This window comes from Canis lupus, chromosome 8 (genome assembly GCF_011100685.1).
Source record: "Canis lupus familiaris isolate Mischka breed German Shepherd chromosome 8, alternate assembly UU_Cfam_GSD_1.0, whole genome shotgun sequence".
NCBI lineage: Eukaryota > Metazoa > Chordata > Mammalia > Carnivora > Canidae > Canis > Canis lupus.
This window is the reverse complement of record NC_049229.1, coordinates 49,680,636-49,700,310: the sequence shown is the minus strand read 5'-3', so window position 1 is coordinate 49,700,310 and position 19,675 is coordinate 49,680,636. Positions and strand designations below refer to the sequence as shown.

Genomic DNA, 19,675 nt, shown 5'->3' with positions numbered 1-19,675 from the left:
AAGGACTTGAACCCAGATGGTCTGGCTCGAGTCTGCCTCTGAACCACTGTGCAGTGAGCTCACAGGGCCCGCTGCGGGCCCGCGTTCACCTGGCAAGGTAACTCACGCTGCCTTGGGAGGCCACTTGCATGCTGCCAGCCCTTCACCTTCACTGGTCTCTGCTGCACAGCCAGCCTGTCATCCCTTGAAGGAAGATGGGTCCCGGGTTTTGCGGGGTTGTCGCTCGAGCAGGAGGTCAATAAATGTCTGTCAATTTGGCACCGATGCCCTCCCAGGACAAGGGGACTGAGCGTTAACAACAAGAACCCGAGCAATGTTCTTGACCTCGTGTGTGTGTGTGTGTGTGTGAGAGAGAGAGAGAGAAAGAGAGAGAGAGAGAGAGAGAGAGAGAGAGAGAGAGAGAGAGAAAGAGAGAATTCTAATTTTATTTATTTATTTTTGTTCCTTTCAATTTGTTTTATGGCCCAAGCGGCTAGCTGCCAGCAAAGCCAGGCTGGTGGCCTTGCCTTGTAATTTCTATAAGTGCCTCCTCGATAAAGTGATGAGATTAATTCATCAGAATTCCTGTGGTCTCTGGAGGGCAGTCTAGGAGGGCTCAGGAGCAGGGAGGGGCGTCTGGGGTGCACACACACATACTCGCCACCAGCTGCAGTGAGGCAGGTTTGGAGGTGGGCTCTCATAGGACAAGGACACAGCCAATGGCTAGCATACATTCGGGGTTCTAACACAGGAGTGTGCCCTGCAGAGACACAGGCAGATGTTACTTCAGGCAAACTCACCTAAACCTCTCTGGGTCATTTCCTCATCTGTAAAATGGGCCTGGCACATTCCTATCTTCTAAAGTTGTGTGATACTGGGACGGAAAGCACATAAAGGGCTCAGTGAGGTCAGCGTGGGGGATGGAAGCAAGGGATGGAGGCAACTCTGCTTACTTTGACATCCAGGCCTGTCGGTCAGGGTCAATTCAGCAAAAGTCTCCGGGGTAAGCCTTTTCTAGGTGTCAGACGTGAGGCTGGCCACTCCCTGACATTTAAACACATCAGCACCAGTGACCTCAGAGTTGGCGCACCTGGCCCTGTAGTGTGGCAGGGAGGCAGGAATGCCCAGGACCTGACCTGGACTTCTGCATGACCTCTGACCTCAAGGTAGAGGGGAAATCCCCACCAGCAGCCCTCTTTGATGCTGTGCCCCAGAAGGAAAGCCCAAGGGCATCCCCATCAGCTGTCCCTGGCAGCTGCAGGCAGTGGGCAATCCTCTCCCGGGGCTCATGGGTGGCGCCAGGGGGGCTCAGAGGGCTCCTGGGGGATGCATGTGTCAGAGGCTGCTGGCTAGCATCCAGGCCTGAATGGCCACTGCTTTAGGTCACTGTGGTGCAAGGGCGGGGATGGCAGTCACCTGGTTCCACTCCCCTATCTATTTCACCTCTGGGGGACACAGACTCTGTCTTCCCATGTGGCCCATGGTCCTCAACTCCACACCCTTCCTTCCTCCTCACCCGCCAGCTGGATGAGCTCATTCGTGCCACCAGCCCTCGCTAGCACCTGTTTGGTAAGGATCAGCAGCAAGAGGCACTGCCAGTGCTCTGCACCCTTGTCTCCCTCTGCCTGCTGGATGTGTCCACTGGGTTCCTCACACTTCCTCCACTGAACCTATCTTCACCCAACATGCTCCTCTCACCATGTCCCTTGTCTCAGCAGAACGACCACTAAGCCACCCCACCGCCTTAGGTCAGAAACGGAGGTGGCATCCGGAATCCTTCCCTATCAGTCCGAAGGTCTTTCTCATCCTATTCAGTTTATTTTTCAACCCTCCATCCCCTCTGGCCACAGCTAGACCCCACACTCAGGGCCTCTTGCCTCTCGTCTATGCACTAGCCTCTGTTGAGTGTAGTACCCACCCTGCCCCTGGAGTGACGCTAATAACCTTCCTGTGCAAAACTCCTCCATCACAGCACACTGAATGGCAGCATGACAGTGAGAACTGTTGCAGAAGAATGGATGAAGTAAAAAATCAAAGTAGCCAGGAGCGCCTGGGTGGCTCAGGAGGTTGAGCGTCCAACTCTTGATTTCGGCTCAGGTTGTGCGATCTTGGGGTCCTGGTGTTGAGCCCTGAGTCAGGCTCTGTGCTGAGCATGGAGCCTACCCAAGATTCTCTCTCTCCCTCTCTCCCTCATCTCTCCCCCCACCATGTACTCTCTCTATATATATAAAAACAAAACAAAACAAACAAATAAAAGTAACCAAAGAGGCTGGAGGTCTAGATGACATGACATTTGTACCGCAGAACCTCGGAAAGCCTCAGGCATGGAAGGCTCAAAATACAGAGGAAGATGTAATGGAGTGTGGGGCTGAATACAAGGAAATTTGCTGGTAATCTGTATGTAGAGAATACTTAGCTACCATTCCATGTGGCCACCAAGGAGTCCTCCACGACCCATCCAAGAGAAGCCAGCTTAACATGAGCAAGTTAAGTTCTGGACTCAAGAATCTAGACTCTGCTGTGAGCAGAGGGGAAGCTAAAGCTGAAAACAGGATGACTGAACAATGAGACCACCCAGCCCACCCCAGGCCCACTCCCAGAATTCTAGCAGTCAGTAGCACTCCCACCTGAAGAAAGGAATTTATAGAGTTCTTATTGGGGAGACTGTACATCATCAGAGAGAAGACCAGCAGATAAATATAAACCAAGGGAATGCTCCTTCTATGCTTTTTATCCCTATTTGTATTTAAGACAGACAGCCAAGAATTACCAATATATTTATAAAAAAAGAAAGTCTTCAATCTGAAAGACTAAACAAAACAAATAAATGAGGGAAAAGGGTGTGAGAAGAAACCAGGACAAAGCAATAAAGTAGCAACAAGGCTCACAAAGCAATTATCAGCATACTATCAACCTGAGAAGGAAAAAAAGCCCACTGCATTCATGAAACAAGAACAGCATGCAATAAAAAGGAAAAAATGTATAAAATGGAGCTCATAGAAATTAAAAATAAGAAAGCCACTAAAGATTCAGGAGCTAAGGAGCTACTCTAGAACAGAACAAACAACCAAGAAATAGACGACAACAGGCTAGAGAAGACGTAAGAATCAGACAGATCCTAGAAGCTCAGTATCCAATCACCAGAAGTTTTTAAAAGAGAAAGGGTGAAGACGAAGTTGTCACAAGGGCAGATATCAAAGAAGAGAGGTAGGAGGGGAGTGGTGAAAATTTCTAAGACTTGAAGAGTATGAGTTTCCAGACAAAAGGTAAAAGCCCAAAAGAATGAATGAAAAAAGCCCTGGATAAAATTGTAGAGGTGGAGAACAAATTAATAGCTGCCAAAGGTCAGGGAAGGGAGAGAGAGAGGGAGGTGGTTATGGTATAATAGGGCAAAGCCAGGAATCCTAGGTACATGCAGCTCTATCTGATTGTGTCCATGTAGTGAGAAAATTGCATAGAATTGCAAAGAATTAAACACACACACACAGAATATACAACTGGTAAAACCTGAAAAAGATGTTAACTTCGGGGGAAACTGGGTGAAAGGAGTATGGGATCTGTCTGGATTATTTCTTAAAACTGCATGTGGCAACTCTTTGATGCTCACAAAACAAAAATATGAAATTAAAAAAATACAACACACAAACACAGACTATACCATAAAATTTCAATCCAAGAGAGCATAGAAAGAAAAGATTCTAAAATTTTTCAGAAAGTAAAAAACAAGTCAAATATAGAAGATCAAGAATAAGACTGGTCACCATATCTGAAACCACAAGGGAAAAAAAAGCCCAAAAGAAACACACACACCCTTTGTGTGTGTGTGTTTTCTTCTTAGCACTCATCACCTGACTTCATTTATTCATCTTGTTTCTTATCTGCTCTGTTCACTGAAGTTTCCCCAGCACCATGTGTGCAAGAGCAAGATCTCAATATACAGTGAGTTGCTAGAGGATGACTTAAGCTTCTTGAGGGCAGGACCAGAAACTAAGAAAAACAGCAGAGCATCATCTGGGGGGAAATTACTTCCAGCCAGAATTTTATACCAAGCCAAGATATAAATCTCACGTGTGGGTTGAAGGAATGAGTAAAGACATTTCTGCACTTCCAAGACGTCATCAGTTTTACCTTCCTCGTGCCTTTCCAGCACCTGCTCCACACAAAATAGTAGAAGCAGAAAGAGGAAAAGGTAGGATCCAGAAGAAAGGCGATCTAACCTGGGAGAAGAGTCAAGGACAAGTGGAGGAAGAACTAACAATAGGCAAAGAGATTTAACCAAAAATTGTGATGCAACCATATTCAGACAATGGAAAGATGGGAAATGTGTGTGTGGTTGGGATGGGTTGTGTAATTGGGACTAATTCTTCATTGTCCGTAACAGGAAGTCAAGAAATAATGCCAAAATGACCAACTCAGTAAACGGAGCTGTAAAATCATATTCATAACTATGACGACAAATGCTAGAAGAAAATTTTTCTTAAAGGGCTAACTCTGGATCATGAGGGAAGGAAAGACAATATGAAGGGCCAGGGACTGTTACTTTTCATTATGAGATTTACACTTCTATTATACTTTTTAAAACTGTGTGCACACATTAGTTTGATAAAAGTTAAAAATTAACTTAGAAATTAAGTTTAAGAAATTGTCCAACTGCTCCTTATTATGTAAAGAATGAAATCTAACCTCCAGGGCAAAGCCAACCAGACTTTTCATGATCTGGCCAACTCTGACCTGTCCATCCTAACCTCCTCAACCTGGGCCCTCAGTTCCCTCTCCTACCTGCCTCCACCTGAAACACCCCACCAGCTCAGATCTCAGCTCAGACACCATCCTCCCTTCTGTCCCTGGTAGGTATACAAGAGAAATGATCCGGAGATCTTGCAAGAGGCCCTGCCCCCCAAGGCCACAGCCACCACCCTCCACTTAAAGCAACCCACTGAGTGTTTCAGAATCAGGATTTTAGGTGTTGTCCTCTTTCTATGTGTTTATGGATACAAGTTGTCGGGATCTTTCATTTTTCTATCTCAAGTATAGTGCCCAGTGCCTGAAAACATATGTTGATCAAAGCAAATAAATTGATGAACACCTGGGTGGCTCAGTTGGTTAAGCATCTGCCTTCAGCTCCCATCATGATTCCAAGGACCTGGGATCAGGTCCCCCACGCTGGGTTCCCCTGTTCAGCAGAGATTCTACTTTTCCCTCTGCCCCTACCCCTGCTTGTGCTCTCTCTCAATAGAAAGAAAGAAAGAAGAAAGAAGAAAGAAGAAAGAAAGAAAGAAAGAAAGAAAGAAAGAAAGAAAGAAAGAAAGAAAGAAAGAAAGAAAGAAAATAATAATAAAAAAGCAAACAAACTGAAAGCAAGAACCTCCACCTGGAAAACTCTAGAATTCAGCAGTGAATTCTAGACTATTCTAGACTGACTATTCTAGACTATCTGACTATTCAGTCAGTTGTCGAATGCAATCGCCTGCTCCAGGTCCTCCCCACCCCCAGCCACCCCGCCCGAAGCAGAGGCAGAGGACACCTAGCTCTTAAAACTCTGCTGTTAGAGTTCATCCCCCCTCCCTCTGCAGGGACTCTTACAAGGTCTCTGATCACTTCTCTGCTCATCACATTGACTCCACGGGGCTCTGCATGGTAAGACTGCACCATTATTTTATGCAGCATCAAAAAAAGGAAATGTGCCCATCAAATTGACTGTGCTTCCTCGCCACTATCATTTTCATTTATTTCCTTATTAAAAGATCTCTTTGAGCTTTACTGAGATAGAGATTTGATCTTACGGTTTTCCTAAGCATACATGGAAGAGGAAATAAAAGAACAACAAATTGAACACTTCTCTGAGTGTGACTCCGGATTCATCTTTGATCAAAGTCATTGTTTTTGTGGTTTTCCACAGAATCATGGTCTCTGCTAACAAGGAAGCCCACCACGCTGTGCTTCTGAGGAATGTCCATTGTTGTCAGTGACGGGGGACAGGGTGTGGGGGGTGGTCCTCCCAGGTCACCACCGCTTTTCTGCAAGTTTTGATGTGCACATGAGGGCAGGGGCGGCCACCTGAAGTGACCCGCACTCTGCCCAAATCAGAGATGTTGGGGTTGGGGGGAGTAATGTGTGTGTTGGAACTCATGCGAGATGGGACTGCCGAGATGGGACTGTCCGGTCTCCTTCCAAGGCTCTCACTTCCCTTCCTTTCACCAGCTCCTCCTGTGGATCCCCACCCTCTGCCCCTCCTTCAGAAGAACTTTCTCTAAAATAAGCTCTCCCTGAGGGCATGAGACATCAGAAGGCTGGGCCCTGCCCCCCAGTCTCAGATTAGAGGCCTAGGTGGGGCTAGAAATTTGCATTTCCAACTAGCTCCCAGGTGCTTCTGGTCTGGGGACCGCACTTCTAAGAACCACTGCCTAGATCTCATTAGATCCCAAACCTCACTCAGATTACTCTCTTAGAGCTCTAGACCCAGATTTCCAACTCTCCAGGGTAAGTAAGGCCGTGAACTGAGCAAACTCAATATGTCCCAAACTTTGTCCCTGACCCCAACCCCATGCTCCCAGCCAGCTTTTGTACCACCAGGAAAATTCTTTCTAGGTTTCCTTGCCTCCAGTAACCTTACCAACCCCCTAACAGCCTAAATTTGAAACCTAAGGGTCAGTCTCAATCCAGCGGATTGAGATTAGTGGATTAATACTAAATCCACTTCCAAAAGTTTCTCTGGCCTAACTTCTCCTGTTAACCCTCCTGCCATTGTTGGCTTGGACGCCTCCAGATGGATGGTTACCCAGATCTCTTAACTATGAAAATCACCTCCTGACCGGACTGCCTGTCCCTAGATGCTCCCACTTCCAGACCATCTTCCCTGAATTATCTTGCCAGAATCACCTCGCTAAAAGAAGATGGGATTAATCCCCTGTTCAAAAATCTCCTCAGTGGCTTCCTGTTGCAGAGCATAAATAGCAAAAACAAAATGCATTTAAGGGTTATCATGGGTTGGTTATAATATACCAGGCACTACACTGAAAACTTTACATGCAGGACTCATTTGTTTTCTGCAAACTGCAAGAACTGGATCCCAACAGCAGAAACTGTTTATCAGCCCCTTTAGTCCCATTTCATTGACGGGGAAATTAAGGCCCAGAAAAATAAGTAACTTGGCCAAGTTGATCAAGAAAGGAATCATCAAGTTGGGATCCTAAGCCAGATAAAACGGCCCTGGAATACCCTATATACTCTTCTTTCACAAAGCCCACAAAGCCCTGGTGACATCACGCTGCTTTCCCAGTCCGTCCTCTGCCACTGAGCCCCCCATCCCTGAGCCAGCCCTCTCCTGGCCCCCGCTCCTGCTGCTCTGCCAGCCACGTTCACCTTTCATTCCTGCTTGCCTGGCCTTCCAGATGCCGTCCCTCCCCTGACTGGGCTCCGTCTCACCTGACCTGCACTCTGGCTGTGTCTCTGAAAAGAGGAACTGTGACTTGTTTTTCCTTTCACTGCCCCAGGGCCGTCTGCGCATTTAATTGACTCTTAGTACAGATGAGGAGACAGACCAGAGGACCCAAGTCCCTGCCCAAGGTCAGGGGGCTGGTCAGGGGCAGGGCTGGGACAGCAACCCGCTCCTGACTCCCACTCTCTCCTGGCTCTGTCTCTGCAGCCCCCTTGTCTTGGGTCCCCTGGGATCCCCAGCCTCATTCTCCAGGACAAAAGGCCTGGAGGCAGTCCAAGGCAGGATAACCCATCAATCATCTCCCTGCCCCCTTCCTGGGGGATTTTCCTTCCAAGCCTGCATCTGGGCCCCTGGTGAGCAGAAACAGCACCTGCCTGCCAGGCCTTCTCTCTTACTTGCTCTCATCTGAAGTCACAGAGCAAGGAGCTGCTCTAAGGGCCTCTTGGTGACCTGCTAAGTTGGCCACATGCCCTGAGGATGTAGGAGAATGCAGGGTGGTTTTACCCTCCCCACAGCAGTGTGTTCATCTATTCATCAATGGCTTCCACTCCATCTAGAAGAAAGTCCGAGTGCAGCATTCCCCATGCCCCCCACCTCTGTCCCCGGCGTCCTCCCCAGCCTCCCCAGCCCCATCTCCTCCCCTGGACTGCCCTCCCTCACACCAACCACTCTGCCCTCTTTCAGGTCCTGAAGCACATCAGCTGTTTCCTCTGCCTGGACTGCTGGCCCCAAGGTTCTTCCGCATGCTTTGCCTTACCTTGAAAGTCATCTTCTCGGCACAGCCTTTCCTAAATCCTCTGTCTAAATGAGATCCCTTTCTCCACCACCTTTGGTCTCATCCTTGGCTCTGCTCATTCACAACATATCTCTCAACTGTGTCATGATGCTTCTTTACCTGCTATCCTATTGCCTGTCTGCCTTTCCCCAGGACATCAGCCCTGCCGGGCAGGGGCCCCTGCTCCCAGCACTGTGGTTAGGACTCAATAAATATTCAACACAGAACTGAATAGCTGCTTCATAAGCTCTGACGTAAGGCAGGTGTGTTTCCCCCCACCCCCCACCAGCATTAAGAAAAGAAATTGCTTAATATCCCAGACTTTGTGACATCTCCTAACAGAGGTGCTCTGTGCAGCACCACTTTATATGACTGACCATCATGATGGAAGCCCCACTGCCAAGGAGACCTCAATCACTGCTAGTCATCTGACTGAATCCAGAACAACGGAGCAAAGAAATTTTACATCAGTGTGGTTATTCCCAGGGAATATGACCTCACGATTACAAATGCTGAGTGCCAAAAGCAGTAGGGCACCTAATACATCGTGAAAATCATTATTGTAAATCGACACAAATTAAAAAAGAACCATCTTAATGGTCTAGGAACTGTACTCTCAGCTCAAAATGAAATTTTTAGGGACAGCAGCACATATATACTCATAAAATTTCCAGTAAGGACGACGGAAGTAAAGAAAGCACACTCTGAAAAACTGTGTTAAGTGACTCAAAAAGTGGCCCTAGGAAAGGCAAAGGCACTTTAGTCAAAGGTCCGTGTGAAAAGTTGGATAAACCTCGCTTTGCAAAATGTGAGAGGAAAAAGTTTTTCAAAAAAAACGTGATGCTTTACATAAGGTGATTCGAAATATGAATCCAACTAACATCAACTCATTATTTTAAGTAAACGTTTAACTAGTTTATCTGGATCCCCGCAAGTTTGCATATGCAAATTAGCCAAACTTCCTCAGTTTGTCCTCATTGGATCCGGATTACTCTGGGGATTACCTTCTATGCAGACACACTGAGAACTTCCAGGCACTGTTGGAGGATGTGGGGGTTTAGCAAATCATCAAAGTAAATGCAACCCTACTCCTTAGGAGTTTACAATCCTCCTGGGGAACCAGTCAAGTCAGCAAAAACCACACTGTGTGGTAAGTGTTGTAGATGTGCTGCTAGAAGGTTCACAGGAGCACCCAGGAGAGGTGTCAGATATGAGGAAGTGGGAGAAGACTTCCCGAAGGAAATGCCAGCTACCCGAGACCTAATGGACACAAGTAGGGACTAGAGGTTGGGTCCGGGAGGCAGAGTAAAGGGAAGAGTATGTGCAAAGTCTAGAAATTGATAGCGTGCAACAAATTCTGGGAACCTGGAAAATAGAGCAGTCAGGCTGACCCACAGTCTGCAAGGGAGAGTGGCAGGGGATGAAGCAACCAGGTCAATGTGGGACAATCCCAAAGGACATCCTCAATCACATTCTGTAACTTTGATTTACCCACAAGCAAGGTAGGAGAGTGCCATGTTCAGATATGTGTTCAGAAAGGTCTCCCTGGCAGCACTGAAGAAAGCAGACTGGAAAGGGGTGAGCCTGGCAGCCGGGAGACTGGACTAGAAGCTGCCGGGAGACTGGACTAGAAGCTGCTGTGGTCAGGGGTCAGGGGTGGCCTGGCAGGGACCAGGGCAAGTGGAGAGAAGCATCAGGTCAGGGAACATGAAGGAAGGAGACTGCACAGGACGTGGCTGCTGGGGACGCTGGTTTGGGATGAGGGGCAGGAAGCAGAGTGAAGGGTAAGACCCAGTTCTGGGGGTGCCTGAGTGGCTCAGATGGTTAAGGGGAACACCCAGTTCTGACCAGCACACTCGGGGAGCGAGGAATGGGAGCCCAAGGAGAAAATGTTCAGTTTTGGACTTGTCGTATTGGGGTGCTTCCGGGACACCCGAGTGCAAATGTTCTTTAGGTGTGAAAGGCACTGGAGTGCAGCAGGATAGGACTCATCCCGCTGCACTCATGAGCTATGGGACTCATCTGGACTCCAGAAGCAACTGGGGCATGGGCAGGACATACTGGCCCACATGGTGGGTCATGATTTGAGCTGAGGAAGGTAAAGGGGGCTGGAAGTGGAAGGGTGAGGGGATGTGGGTTTTGTTTTCTTTGTTTTAGACTAGAGATATTAGAGGTATTTAAATGCAGGTGGAAGGAAGGAGACTAGAAAGTGAGAAGATAAAAGATAGGGGGAAGGAGGGTCTCTAGGAAGCGGGGAGGGGGTGGGACTCAAAGCCTGAGTAGAACAGAGCCGGGGTGGGAGACCTCTCTTCCAGCGGGCAGTCGGCAGTGGACAGCAATACGTCACTGTGCAATCAGTGACCACAGGCACCACAGATGCAGCGGAGAGTGGGCGGGTCTGGGGGCATCTTCTAGTTTCCCAACGGAACAGGAGGCCAGGTGACAGGGTCAAATCCCCGAGGTGCCCCCCCCCAAAAGGTCACTTCATTACTCGGGCACTCATTACAAAGGTTTTCATTACCATGAGGTCAATATCATAACCCAGGCAAGGGGCTCCATCTCTCGGGGCAGACTCCCATTGCCCAAATTCAAAAACCTGATGTATAAGCCCAGGGATGCACATCCAAGTACAAAGAAAAACTGATGTGCCTAACCAGCAAGTTCACTCCAAGCAGAAGACCTACAGGGGAACTAGATCACAATCAGAAAGATGTTAATCACATCAACTGCATGTTTAATGACATCAGTCTGTCCCCAGGCTGACTCTGGGCCCCTGGGAGTGGTGCCTTTGCCAAAGTCTGCCTACTTTTTCTATGCCTCTGGGACTGATCGATCCTCTTTGATGAGCACATTTTTTTTCTTTAGATATGCTAGCAAATTCAATCAGGTTGAGGATTATCTCCTTTGCTATGGAGCCACTCTGTCCCTTCAGTAAAGTGCCTTTTTTTGTGTCTAAGCTCATCTGTTCTGGGTGTCATCACCGCCTCCAACAGTGACAACTCCCTTTCACAAAGAATTGGGCAGGCGAAGTTGCAATAAACACTTAGCACACACTAGGAGGCGTTGACTATAAGCCCCATGAGGGCAGAGGGCCTGCACCTACCTGTTCGATGCTATAGTGCAGGGGAGTGCAAATTTTTCCTACAAAGGGCCAGACAGCAAATGTTCTAGGTTTTGTAGCCAGAAGATCTCCATGGAAAGGACTTAATCCTGTTATTGCAGCACCAAAGCAGCCAGACTCAATGTAAACGAATAGGTGTGGCAGTGTCCTCACCCACCTTGATCAACAAAAGCAGGCTTCAGCCTGTAGGCTGTACTCAGGCCACCTCTCCAGGCCCCTTCCCCCATCCTCAGTGCCAGCACCTAGCACAGCACATATAGAGTGCCCAGTAAATATTTATAGAAAAGAAATGGCTTGTGGGGGGGGAGGCAGGGACTGCTCCTGACCGGCTCAGTCAGTCAAGCATGCGACTCCACCTTGAGGCTGTGGGTTCGAACCCCACTTTGGGTGTAAAGATTACTGAAAAGTAAAATCTAAAAAGAAAGAAAGAAATGGCTGAGAGTTGTTTACCATGACATCCTTGTTTCTATAAAACTTCCTCCCATACTGGTATGGGAAATGAGAGACTGAAGCCATCGAAGGAGGGAGCTAGCATGATTCTCAGGGCTTTCTAAGCATTTACATAAATTCACTAATGGATCATTCTGTGACAAAAGCCCCTCAGTCCAGGTGATCAGACTTTAAAAAAAAAAAAAAAAAAAGGCCTGAATATCCTCCTTAATTGGGTAGGTGCTTAGGGGACCATGCCCTGGTTTGGAGCCTAAGGCCAGGCCTACAGACTCACATGCTCTAAGCCTTAGATTCCAGTGTCTTGATGGCAAGTGCCATGTCTCTTTCTCCTGCTTCGGGCCAGTACCTCACTCAGAACACCACGCCACACAGTTCCCACCTGTCTCTGAGGTCATCCAAGAGTCACAGTTTTCCTCTCTATGCTTTAACTATGTTTCCAAATTTTCTACAGCCATAACATTCAGAAACAACAAAGTCAGAATCAATGTTAGACCAAAACCAAAGAGTTATCAATAAAATAACCAAAGCAAGTCATCAGCTTTAGAATATACCTTTCCTCTGTCCTGGATAGAAACCTCTTCCTGGTTCTAAACAGGAATCAGGACTTGTGACAAAGAAAAGAGGCAAGAGCAATTCAGTTCTGACTGTACTAAATGCTGCTGTTTGTCCTCTGACTTCTAGGAAAAGATCATTATCCTCTTCGTGGAGCAAATAATTAAGGCTATTTACAAATCCTTCATGTGGGCTCTTGATATGCTGAGGACATTCTCAGCACCCAGGCCTCCGCTGAGGGACAGAAGGGTTTCTGAGTCCACACCAGCCTTGACTTTCAGAAAAGTTGCTCCAGAACCCCTCCAGCTCATTTAAGAACAATAGGGAGTGAAGAAAATGTGGCTGCCTCCTAAAAAGCAATTTTTCAAAAACTGACTTCACAGAATCTAAAATAATGGCAATCTTAACCAAGACTACCTCCTTATTTGGGCAGAAAGATACATTGCTACCTCCATAACTTAAATTGGTTTAAACATCTTATGTTTATTTGTCAAGTATCCAATGATACTGATTGGCTGTCAAACTGGAGGTTTTCAACCCTGGCTGAGGCAGGAACCTTAGAATTACCACACAGTGCTTTCCAAATACAGAGACTCCAGGGTCTTCCCCCAGACTCAGGGCCATGAAGCTGGCAGGGACCAGGATGTGTTCATTCACCACGCTGGAGGCTAGGACAGTGCCTGATGTGAATACATTCAATAAATATTTGCTGAATACAGTGTGTATCATGACTCCCTCGGGTAAGTTACAAGGAACCAGAGTCTCGAGTTTTAGGAAAATCTACTTTTTACTGCTTTATTCTTTTGTACTGGTTGAATTTTTAACATGGTTGGGTTTTTTTTTTTTTTTTGAGGGTTCATTTAAAAAATAAATATTATATATAACTAAAATAGCTAAAATAATTGAAATCCTAAGTCAAAATAATTACACCGCTTTACTTAAATATAGGTAATTATAAAAGCCAGCTTGGTAAGATAAATTGTGTCTGTTGTCTTAGTAATATGCTAAGTGATATTGTGAAAGTGAAAATAATACTTGGAAATATTTATTTAGCATTTACAAAGTGCCCGGCAATATTCGAAGTGTTTTATAAACATATTAACTCACTCTTCTTTCAACATCTCTAAATGGGGAAGGAATGACAGCATCTCACCTTTCTGAGGAGGACATGAGCGCAGGGAGAAACTGAGGCAGCATGCCCAGGGACATTCAGCTGTAAGGTAATGGATGGAGCCATCCGACCCAGGAACCCAGGTAGATAGTCACTATACCACAACATCTCAACTAATAGGTAGATTTGGAAACATGGCCTATCCTAAGGCCCTCAACTGATTTAATAAATACATTGTCACAAGAAATTTAAACAAATATTTGTTGATTGAATAAAGTCAAGTTATCCCAGGAAAGCTCAACTTGACTCTTAAAAGTGAATGGGGAAGGGGGGAGGGAGGGCACCCTCAGGACAGCCAGGCAGGGCCAAGGACAGGACAGGTGCCCCCTGGGTTTTGTCCAGTCTGCTTGTGATTTCTGTCCCAGTGAACTGACATCAGCTCATCTCAATTACATGCATGAGGAGGGCTTTTTGTTTATCCCATAAGATAGCGCCTAGGACGACGGCTGGTGCTTAGTAGGTGCTCAATAGAAATTTGACTGTATGAATGGCACAAATGCTCTACCCACGCCCTGCTGCAGTAAGAATCTCAGCTATCCGTGTGCCAGACCATTCCTCTGGGCCGGCCCCTGGGCCATGAACTTGATATGAGCTCTTTGAGGGTGGACCCATCACCATCCCCCATTTCCCTTGGGGTGACTTTACAGAGGGCACCCACCAAGGCTCTTGCACATCTTCATAGGAATAAATCACTCAGTTACCGGCTGAGAGAGGCAGCCACCCTCATAGCCATCAGAACATGATTCAACTGATATCAACACCATAAAAAGCCCTTGAAGACAGGCCATGCCGAGATCAGACAGGGTGAGTGGCTGTCCCTTGCTCTGTTGGCCCCTTTCGCAATTAAAATATCCGTGTTTTATTTGTCCATCCATTAAACAGCCCACTCTGGATTTCTACTCAGGTCGTGATCTCAGGCTCATGAGATCAAGGCCTGCATGGGGCTCTGCACTGCGTGGGGAGTCTGCTGGAGATGCTCCCTCTCCCTCTGCCCCTCTCCTCACTCTTTCTCTTAATAATAATAAAAAAAAAGAAAAAAAAGAAAAAGATCAAAACAAAATGACAAACCCTTTTTATTGCAAAGGGTCTGGAACTGCAGGACAAAGAATACTACTTCCTCCTCCAAAATCAGCTTTCAAGGGACACCTGGGTAGCTCAGTGGGTGAGCATCTGCCTGCCTTTGGCTCAGGGCATGATCCAGGGGCCCTAGGATCGAGTCCTGCTAGGGCTCCCCGCAGGGAGCCTGCTTCTCCCTCTGCCTATGTCTCTGCCTCTCTCATGAATAAATAAATAAAATCTGTAGAAAAAAAAATCAGCTTTTGAGGGACATGCTCCAGACACATCCTACCGATGAGAGGGACACGCACGGCGAGGCATTTGCGTGGCTTCTCTTTGGATTTTCTGGGGCACCAGGTGGGAGCACCTGCCGACTGGACCACAGCCCTCAAGCTGAGAGTCTGGCCTGCAGTCGGGACTGGAAGCCCGCAGAGGCGGGACCCTCCGGATCCCCCCAACCGCTGCAGAGGCGCGGCCCGACCTGGCACCTGGTTGCCCGCTGCACCTGCCGGCAGGGCGCCCCTGGCTCACCCCCTGCGCCCCCGGGGGGCCCTGCCCACACGCACCTTGGATGGTCCTCTTGAAGAAGGCCTTGCAGGCCTCGCAGGAGGCCACGCCGTAGTGGTAGCCGGAGGCGATGTCCCCGCAGACGAGGCACAGGCGCTTGGGGATGGCGTTGAGCATGTACTCGCACTTGATGGCCGAGTCCTCCATGAGGCCGCTGGCACAGTCCTCGTAGCCCTTGCGGCAGGGGGGCCCGCCCAGCCCGGCGCCCGCGAACATGGGCGGCGAGTCCAGCCCGTTGGCGTGGGCGCCCAGGGCCAGGCCGAAGCCGCCGCTGGCGTCGGACGAGCCGCTGGGGCTGTGGTGGCTGAGGGCGTCGATGCCCGACGATGGGCTGGACGGCTCGGTCTTGATGAAGGAGCCGCAGCTGGAGCCCAGGTGCCGGTCGTCGGCGGACATTCTGCTCAGCAGCCTGCGGACACAGAGCGGGCAAGTGAGCTCCGGAGGGCGCGGTGGGTGTGACACCGCCCCAGGAATTAGCTCTGGGCTCCGGGCACCGCGTGGGCGGGGAGGCTGGGAGCGGCTCAAGGCGAGGGCGGCGGGGAGATAAAATGCTGGCCCCGAAGGTCAATCGGTCAGGACACCGCACAGCCCAGGGCAAGTGTCTGGCATTACCCCCCACCCCCCCCAGAACGTTGGGAGTCCTCAAAGAAAAAGAAACTTGATGTTTGATCAATAAACTTCAGATCAAACACCCCAGCTCTCTGCAGATTGCTGGCATGAGGGTGACACAGAGCGGTAACCATTCAAAGTCCTTGGCCCACCTTCCTGCACGACGAGAATACGTGGTGGCTACAGTTGAGAGGCTGGGTGTGCAGGGCCCTGGACCAGACACCCTCAGTACTGTGACCCAATAACCCATTTCATCCTGCCCCTCCTGGGGCTTCTGGTAAGCCCAAGCTTGGAGCTCCCCCCCCCCCCCCCGCCCCCGTGTGCCACCATCACCAAGACTGGGCCTAGAGATGCCAAGCAAGGCACCTGGCCAGGGCAAGAGGCAGGGCTGATGACAAAGGCTGCCCTCTTGGGGTTGGCCTCTGGCCCAGGGCACATTTGGAAAGTGGCTCCAGGCTCCCTCCCTCATGTCCCTTCCTAACCCTTCAGCAGCCTGGCTTCCCAGCCCCACCCGGCCCCAGACACTGTGTCTCCATGAGACATCACGAGGGGGCCTTCCAACCCCAGCTCCGTGTGTCCCCGGCAGCTTCTTCACCCTAAATCTCAAACTTTGAGAGTCCCTGCCTCACTGCCGGAGTCAAGGGAGCATTACCAACATGACAGGATCACTGTAAAGGATCAAATGTTTCCCAAAATGAAAGTCCCCTCCTCCCAGAACCATGCAGGGTAGGTAAGAAGGCAGGCAAGGTGTGACTCTCCCACAGGGTCCCAGGACAAGGGGAAGAGCCTCTCTCCAGAGGGGCAAGAAAAGCTCACAGCAGAGTGATGAAGGTGGATGTTTAGGGAAACCCAGCTGTGGCTCACACTCCAGACCCCTGGGGCCAGCCAGGACCTGGAGTCAGGAGGCTGCGTCTGGCTGGGTCCATCGGCCCCTGACCTGGCCTGGCCATGTGGAGGTAAAGAGGAGCCCAACTCTTAACGCTCAGAGAGCAGAGGAAGGAAAGAGAGAAAGTTCCTGGAGAATGAAAAGGGCTAACCGGTCAGCGCTACAGCCCCATTGGCGGAAAGATGGCTCCGGCTGGGAGGGAAGGTCTTCATGCTGGAGGGTCCACTGGGTAACAGCCACTGTCCGACCTCCAATAATGCTCAGAGGGAGCCCCTGTTTCCTGAGCAGTCTATTGAGGAAAGGACTGGTCACCACTAAGGGAAGGGGCTGCTTTGCCACACCCTCAAAGCACCCCCACACCACCAAATGCAATCTCATAGCGGGGAGGGGCCTTCATCATTAACGATTTCATCTCTAGCACGCCTCCCAAGGGGTTGTCCCATCCATCTACAGTTGAACACGTCCAGAGACAGGGAACTCACTTCCCCATAGGCAGTTCTAATCAGAACCAGGGAGCTGCAGATACAAAGATAAAAGATACATATAAGGCTCCTACTCTCAAGTTTATCTACTGGAATGTAGTGTTTGAAGATAGAGGCTCTCCATCTCTTCTGTTCCAAACCAAATGTACCTGAGTCCCTGAGATGCCTCTCCTACACGCCCCATGTTTCCCTTACATCGGCAGAGCGTGCCCCGGTTGAGGGTCTCCTCTGGATCCTTTTACAGCTCTGACTGGTGCCCCGTTATTCTTCTGGGTTCCACACGGCCACCTGCCTCCCCTCCGTCGTCCCCCAGCAGGTTCCTGGCATGACCATGGCATGACCTGGCATCACCCAGACAGAAAATCCACCCGAGCAGGCACAAGAGCACTTTTGGGTGACCTCCCCACAGAAAAGAGCCGACCAGGGGCCCTTTTACGTGCAATCCCCTGCTGCTCACTGCTCCAGGCTCTGCAGGTCACAGGAATACCCCAGGCCCTCTGTGACAAGCCCTGCTGGGTAGAGAGCAACCAGACCCCAGCCCTCATCCCCACCTCTCCCCAAACTCAAGATAATTTGAGATTTCGGGATGCCTGACAAGCAGGAATTACAGCAACTACAGTAGCCCCCCCAGTTCCTTATCTGCGGTCTCAGTGACCCGCGGGAACATCGGGTGGGTAGCACTACGTCACAATGCCTACATCATTCACCTCACTTGGCCTCCTCACACAGGCCTTTTATCATCTCATCTTCAGAGACTCCAGGGCTGAAGGAAGCAAACTTGACCCTGACCCCTGAGTTGCATGGAAATCCAGCCACTAATTTGTCGCCTGCATCCCAGCTGTGCATGGAGTTGGGGGTGGGTACGGAGGCTGTTGAGGGTTTCACTCCTACAGTCATCTCTCCCATGACCATTATTTTGGTGCCTCGCCCACAGTGTCTTTTCTAAGGAGAGTCAACGCCTCTTTCAGGCACCTAATATGTGCCAAGTGCTGGCCAGAGAACGAGACAGGTCATGATAAGCACAGCCCACCATCTCAAGAAGCTCGATGGCTCTCTGAGAGGGCAGATGCTAAACATACACAAGTGTGCAGAGCACCAGAAGGGGCCAGGGGGTACTAGGCTCACCGGGGCTCCCCTGCTGTGCCCCACTGGTCTTCCTACATTCATTCACTCACTCATTCATTCATATTTGCAGACAGAATGAAGAGACCTTGCAAGTGGGGCCCACAAGTCTGCATTTTTAGGTGGGTTTGCTTTAGCAGCCCAGATGTGTGACTCTTGGGGGCATCAAGTTTGAGTACCATGGGGATGATGCAGCCTGAAGCTTGACATGAATCTGGTATGAGAGAAATGAGATAAAGCAGTAAGAGAGAGAGGGAAGTTTGTGGGGGGCAGAGAGGAGAGCTGAGACCCCTCACCTCCCTGCCCCCTCCACTCAGTCCACGAAGCCCAAGGCACATAGAGTGAAGGCTGAGGGCAGGAAGTCCAGGAAAAGAAAAGAAACTTCCAACAGCAACTGTGCAGGGAGGAGAGAGAAATCAGAGCAGGGTTTACCAGGCTTCTTAGTCCACTCTGCAGGGGCAGCCCCGTCTCCTCCAGCAGCTTTGATCTGGCCCTACTGACATTTGGGGCAGGGGAGTTCTTCACTGTGGGGCCATGCTTTGCACTTGCACTGCAGGTTGTTTCCAAGCATCCATGTCCTCTGCCCACTAGATGCCCATAGCACCCTGCTCCCTGCCCCAGAGAGAACAACCAAAACCTCCAGACATTGCTGAATATTCCCTGGGGGATAATCCCCCACAGATGAGAACCACTGACATAGATGTATGAGGAAGGAGGAGGGCCGGGGGACCTGGGAGCACAGGGTTGGGCCAGTGAATGGTACAGGTCTGAGACAGAGGGGATCAGAGCAGAAGGGCCAGAAGGAAACAGGATTGGGTGGGGGGAGCCAAGAGAAGCATGGTGGCTTCTGGGGGTGCAGGCCCAGGGTAGACCAAAGGAAGGAACAAGAAAGCCAGGGGATTGGAGAGGGGGTCAGGGAAGATGTCAGAGGTATAGCCTGGTCGCCAAGGCCCAGGAGGATACAGCGCAGGGTGGGTGCCCAGATGGCCTGCAGGGAGGGCGCAGCCTCGGGATGGGGGGAGGTGGCTGACACTTCACTCTGGGGAGGAAGGGGTCACATCGAGTCCATCATCTGTGGTTGGCTGGGACCCAGTTCCCAAATGGGTCGATGACTATCGACTTCATGGGAGGGGACAGAGGCCCCGTCTAAGCAGGCTTTGAAAGAGCAGTAGTCAGTGGTTGAAGGCCCTGGAGGCATCACTGCCCCTGTGACCCATGGGTAACAGAAGCACAAATAGAGCTGTCCTGGCCTTAATTTCACCACTGTCTGATTAGGCACGGCCCCCCTCCCGCCCCAGCCAGCTCTCCCGCCCCCCTGGCCCTCCAGCACCCAGTGTGAAGCCCTGTGCCCCAGAGTGGCCTGCCCTCCTGGCTGCTTCAGCTCACCAGGCAGGACGGGTGCGGGGGCGTGGGGTGGGAGACACTCTGCTGGACAACGAAGTGGGCTGAAGATCTTCCTCATACCCA

At 49.9% G+C, this 19,675-nt stretch overlaps 1 protein-coding gene across 4 annotated transcripts in view; it reads right to left on the bottom strand.

The window, feature by feature from the left end:
• ESRRB (estrogen related receptor beta) overlaps positions 1 to 19,675 on the bottom strand; it is a 114,421-nt gene that overhangs the window by 42,033 nt on the left and 52,713 nt on the right. For 2 of the 4 annotated variants that reach the window (XM_038545354.1, XM_038545352.1), the window contains exon 2: positions 15,109 to 15,518. In XM_038545354.1, the coding sequence (XP_038401282.1) occupies positions 15,109 to 15,505 (397 nt within the window). In that variant the 5' untranslated portion in view covers positions 15,506 to 15,518. Of the gene's footprint in view, positions 1 to 15,108; positions 15,519 to 16,755; positions 17,121 to 17,235; positions 17,704 to 19,675 lie in introns of those variants that run through there. The other 2 variants (XM_038545351.1, XM_038545353.1) reach the window with 2 other exon arrangements.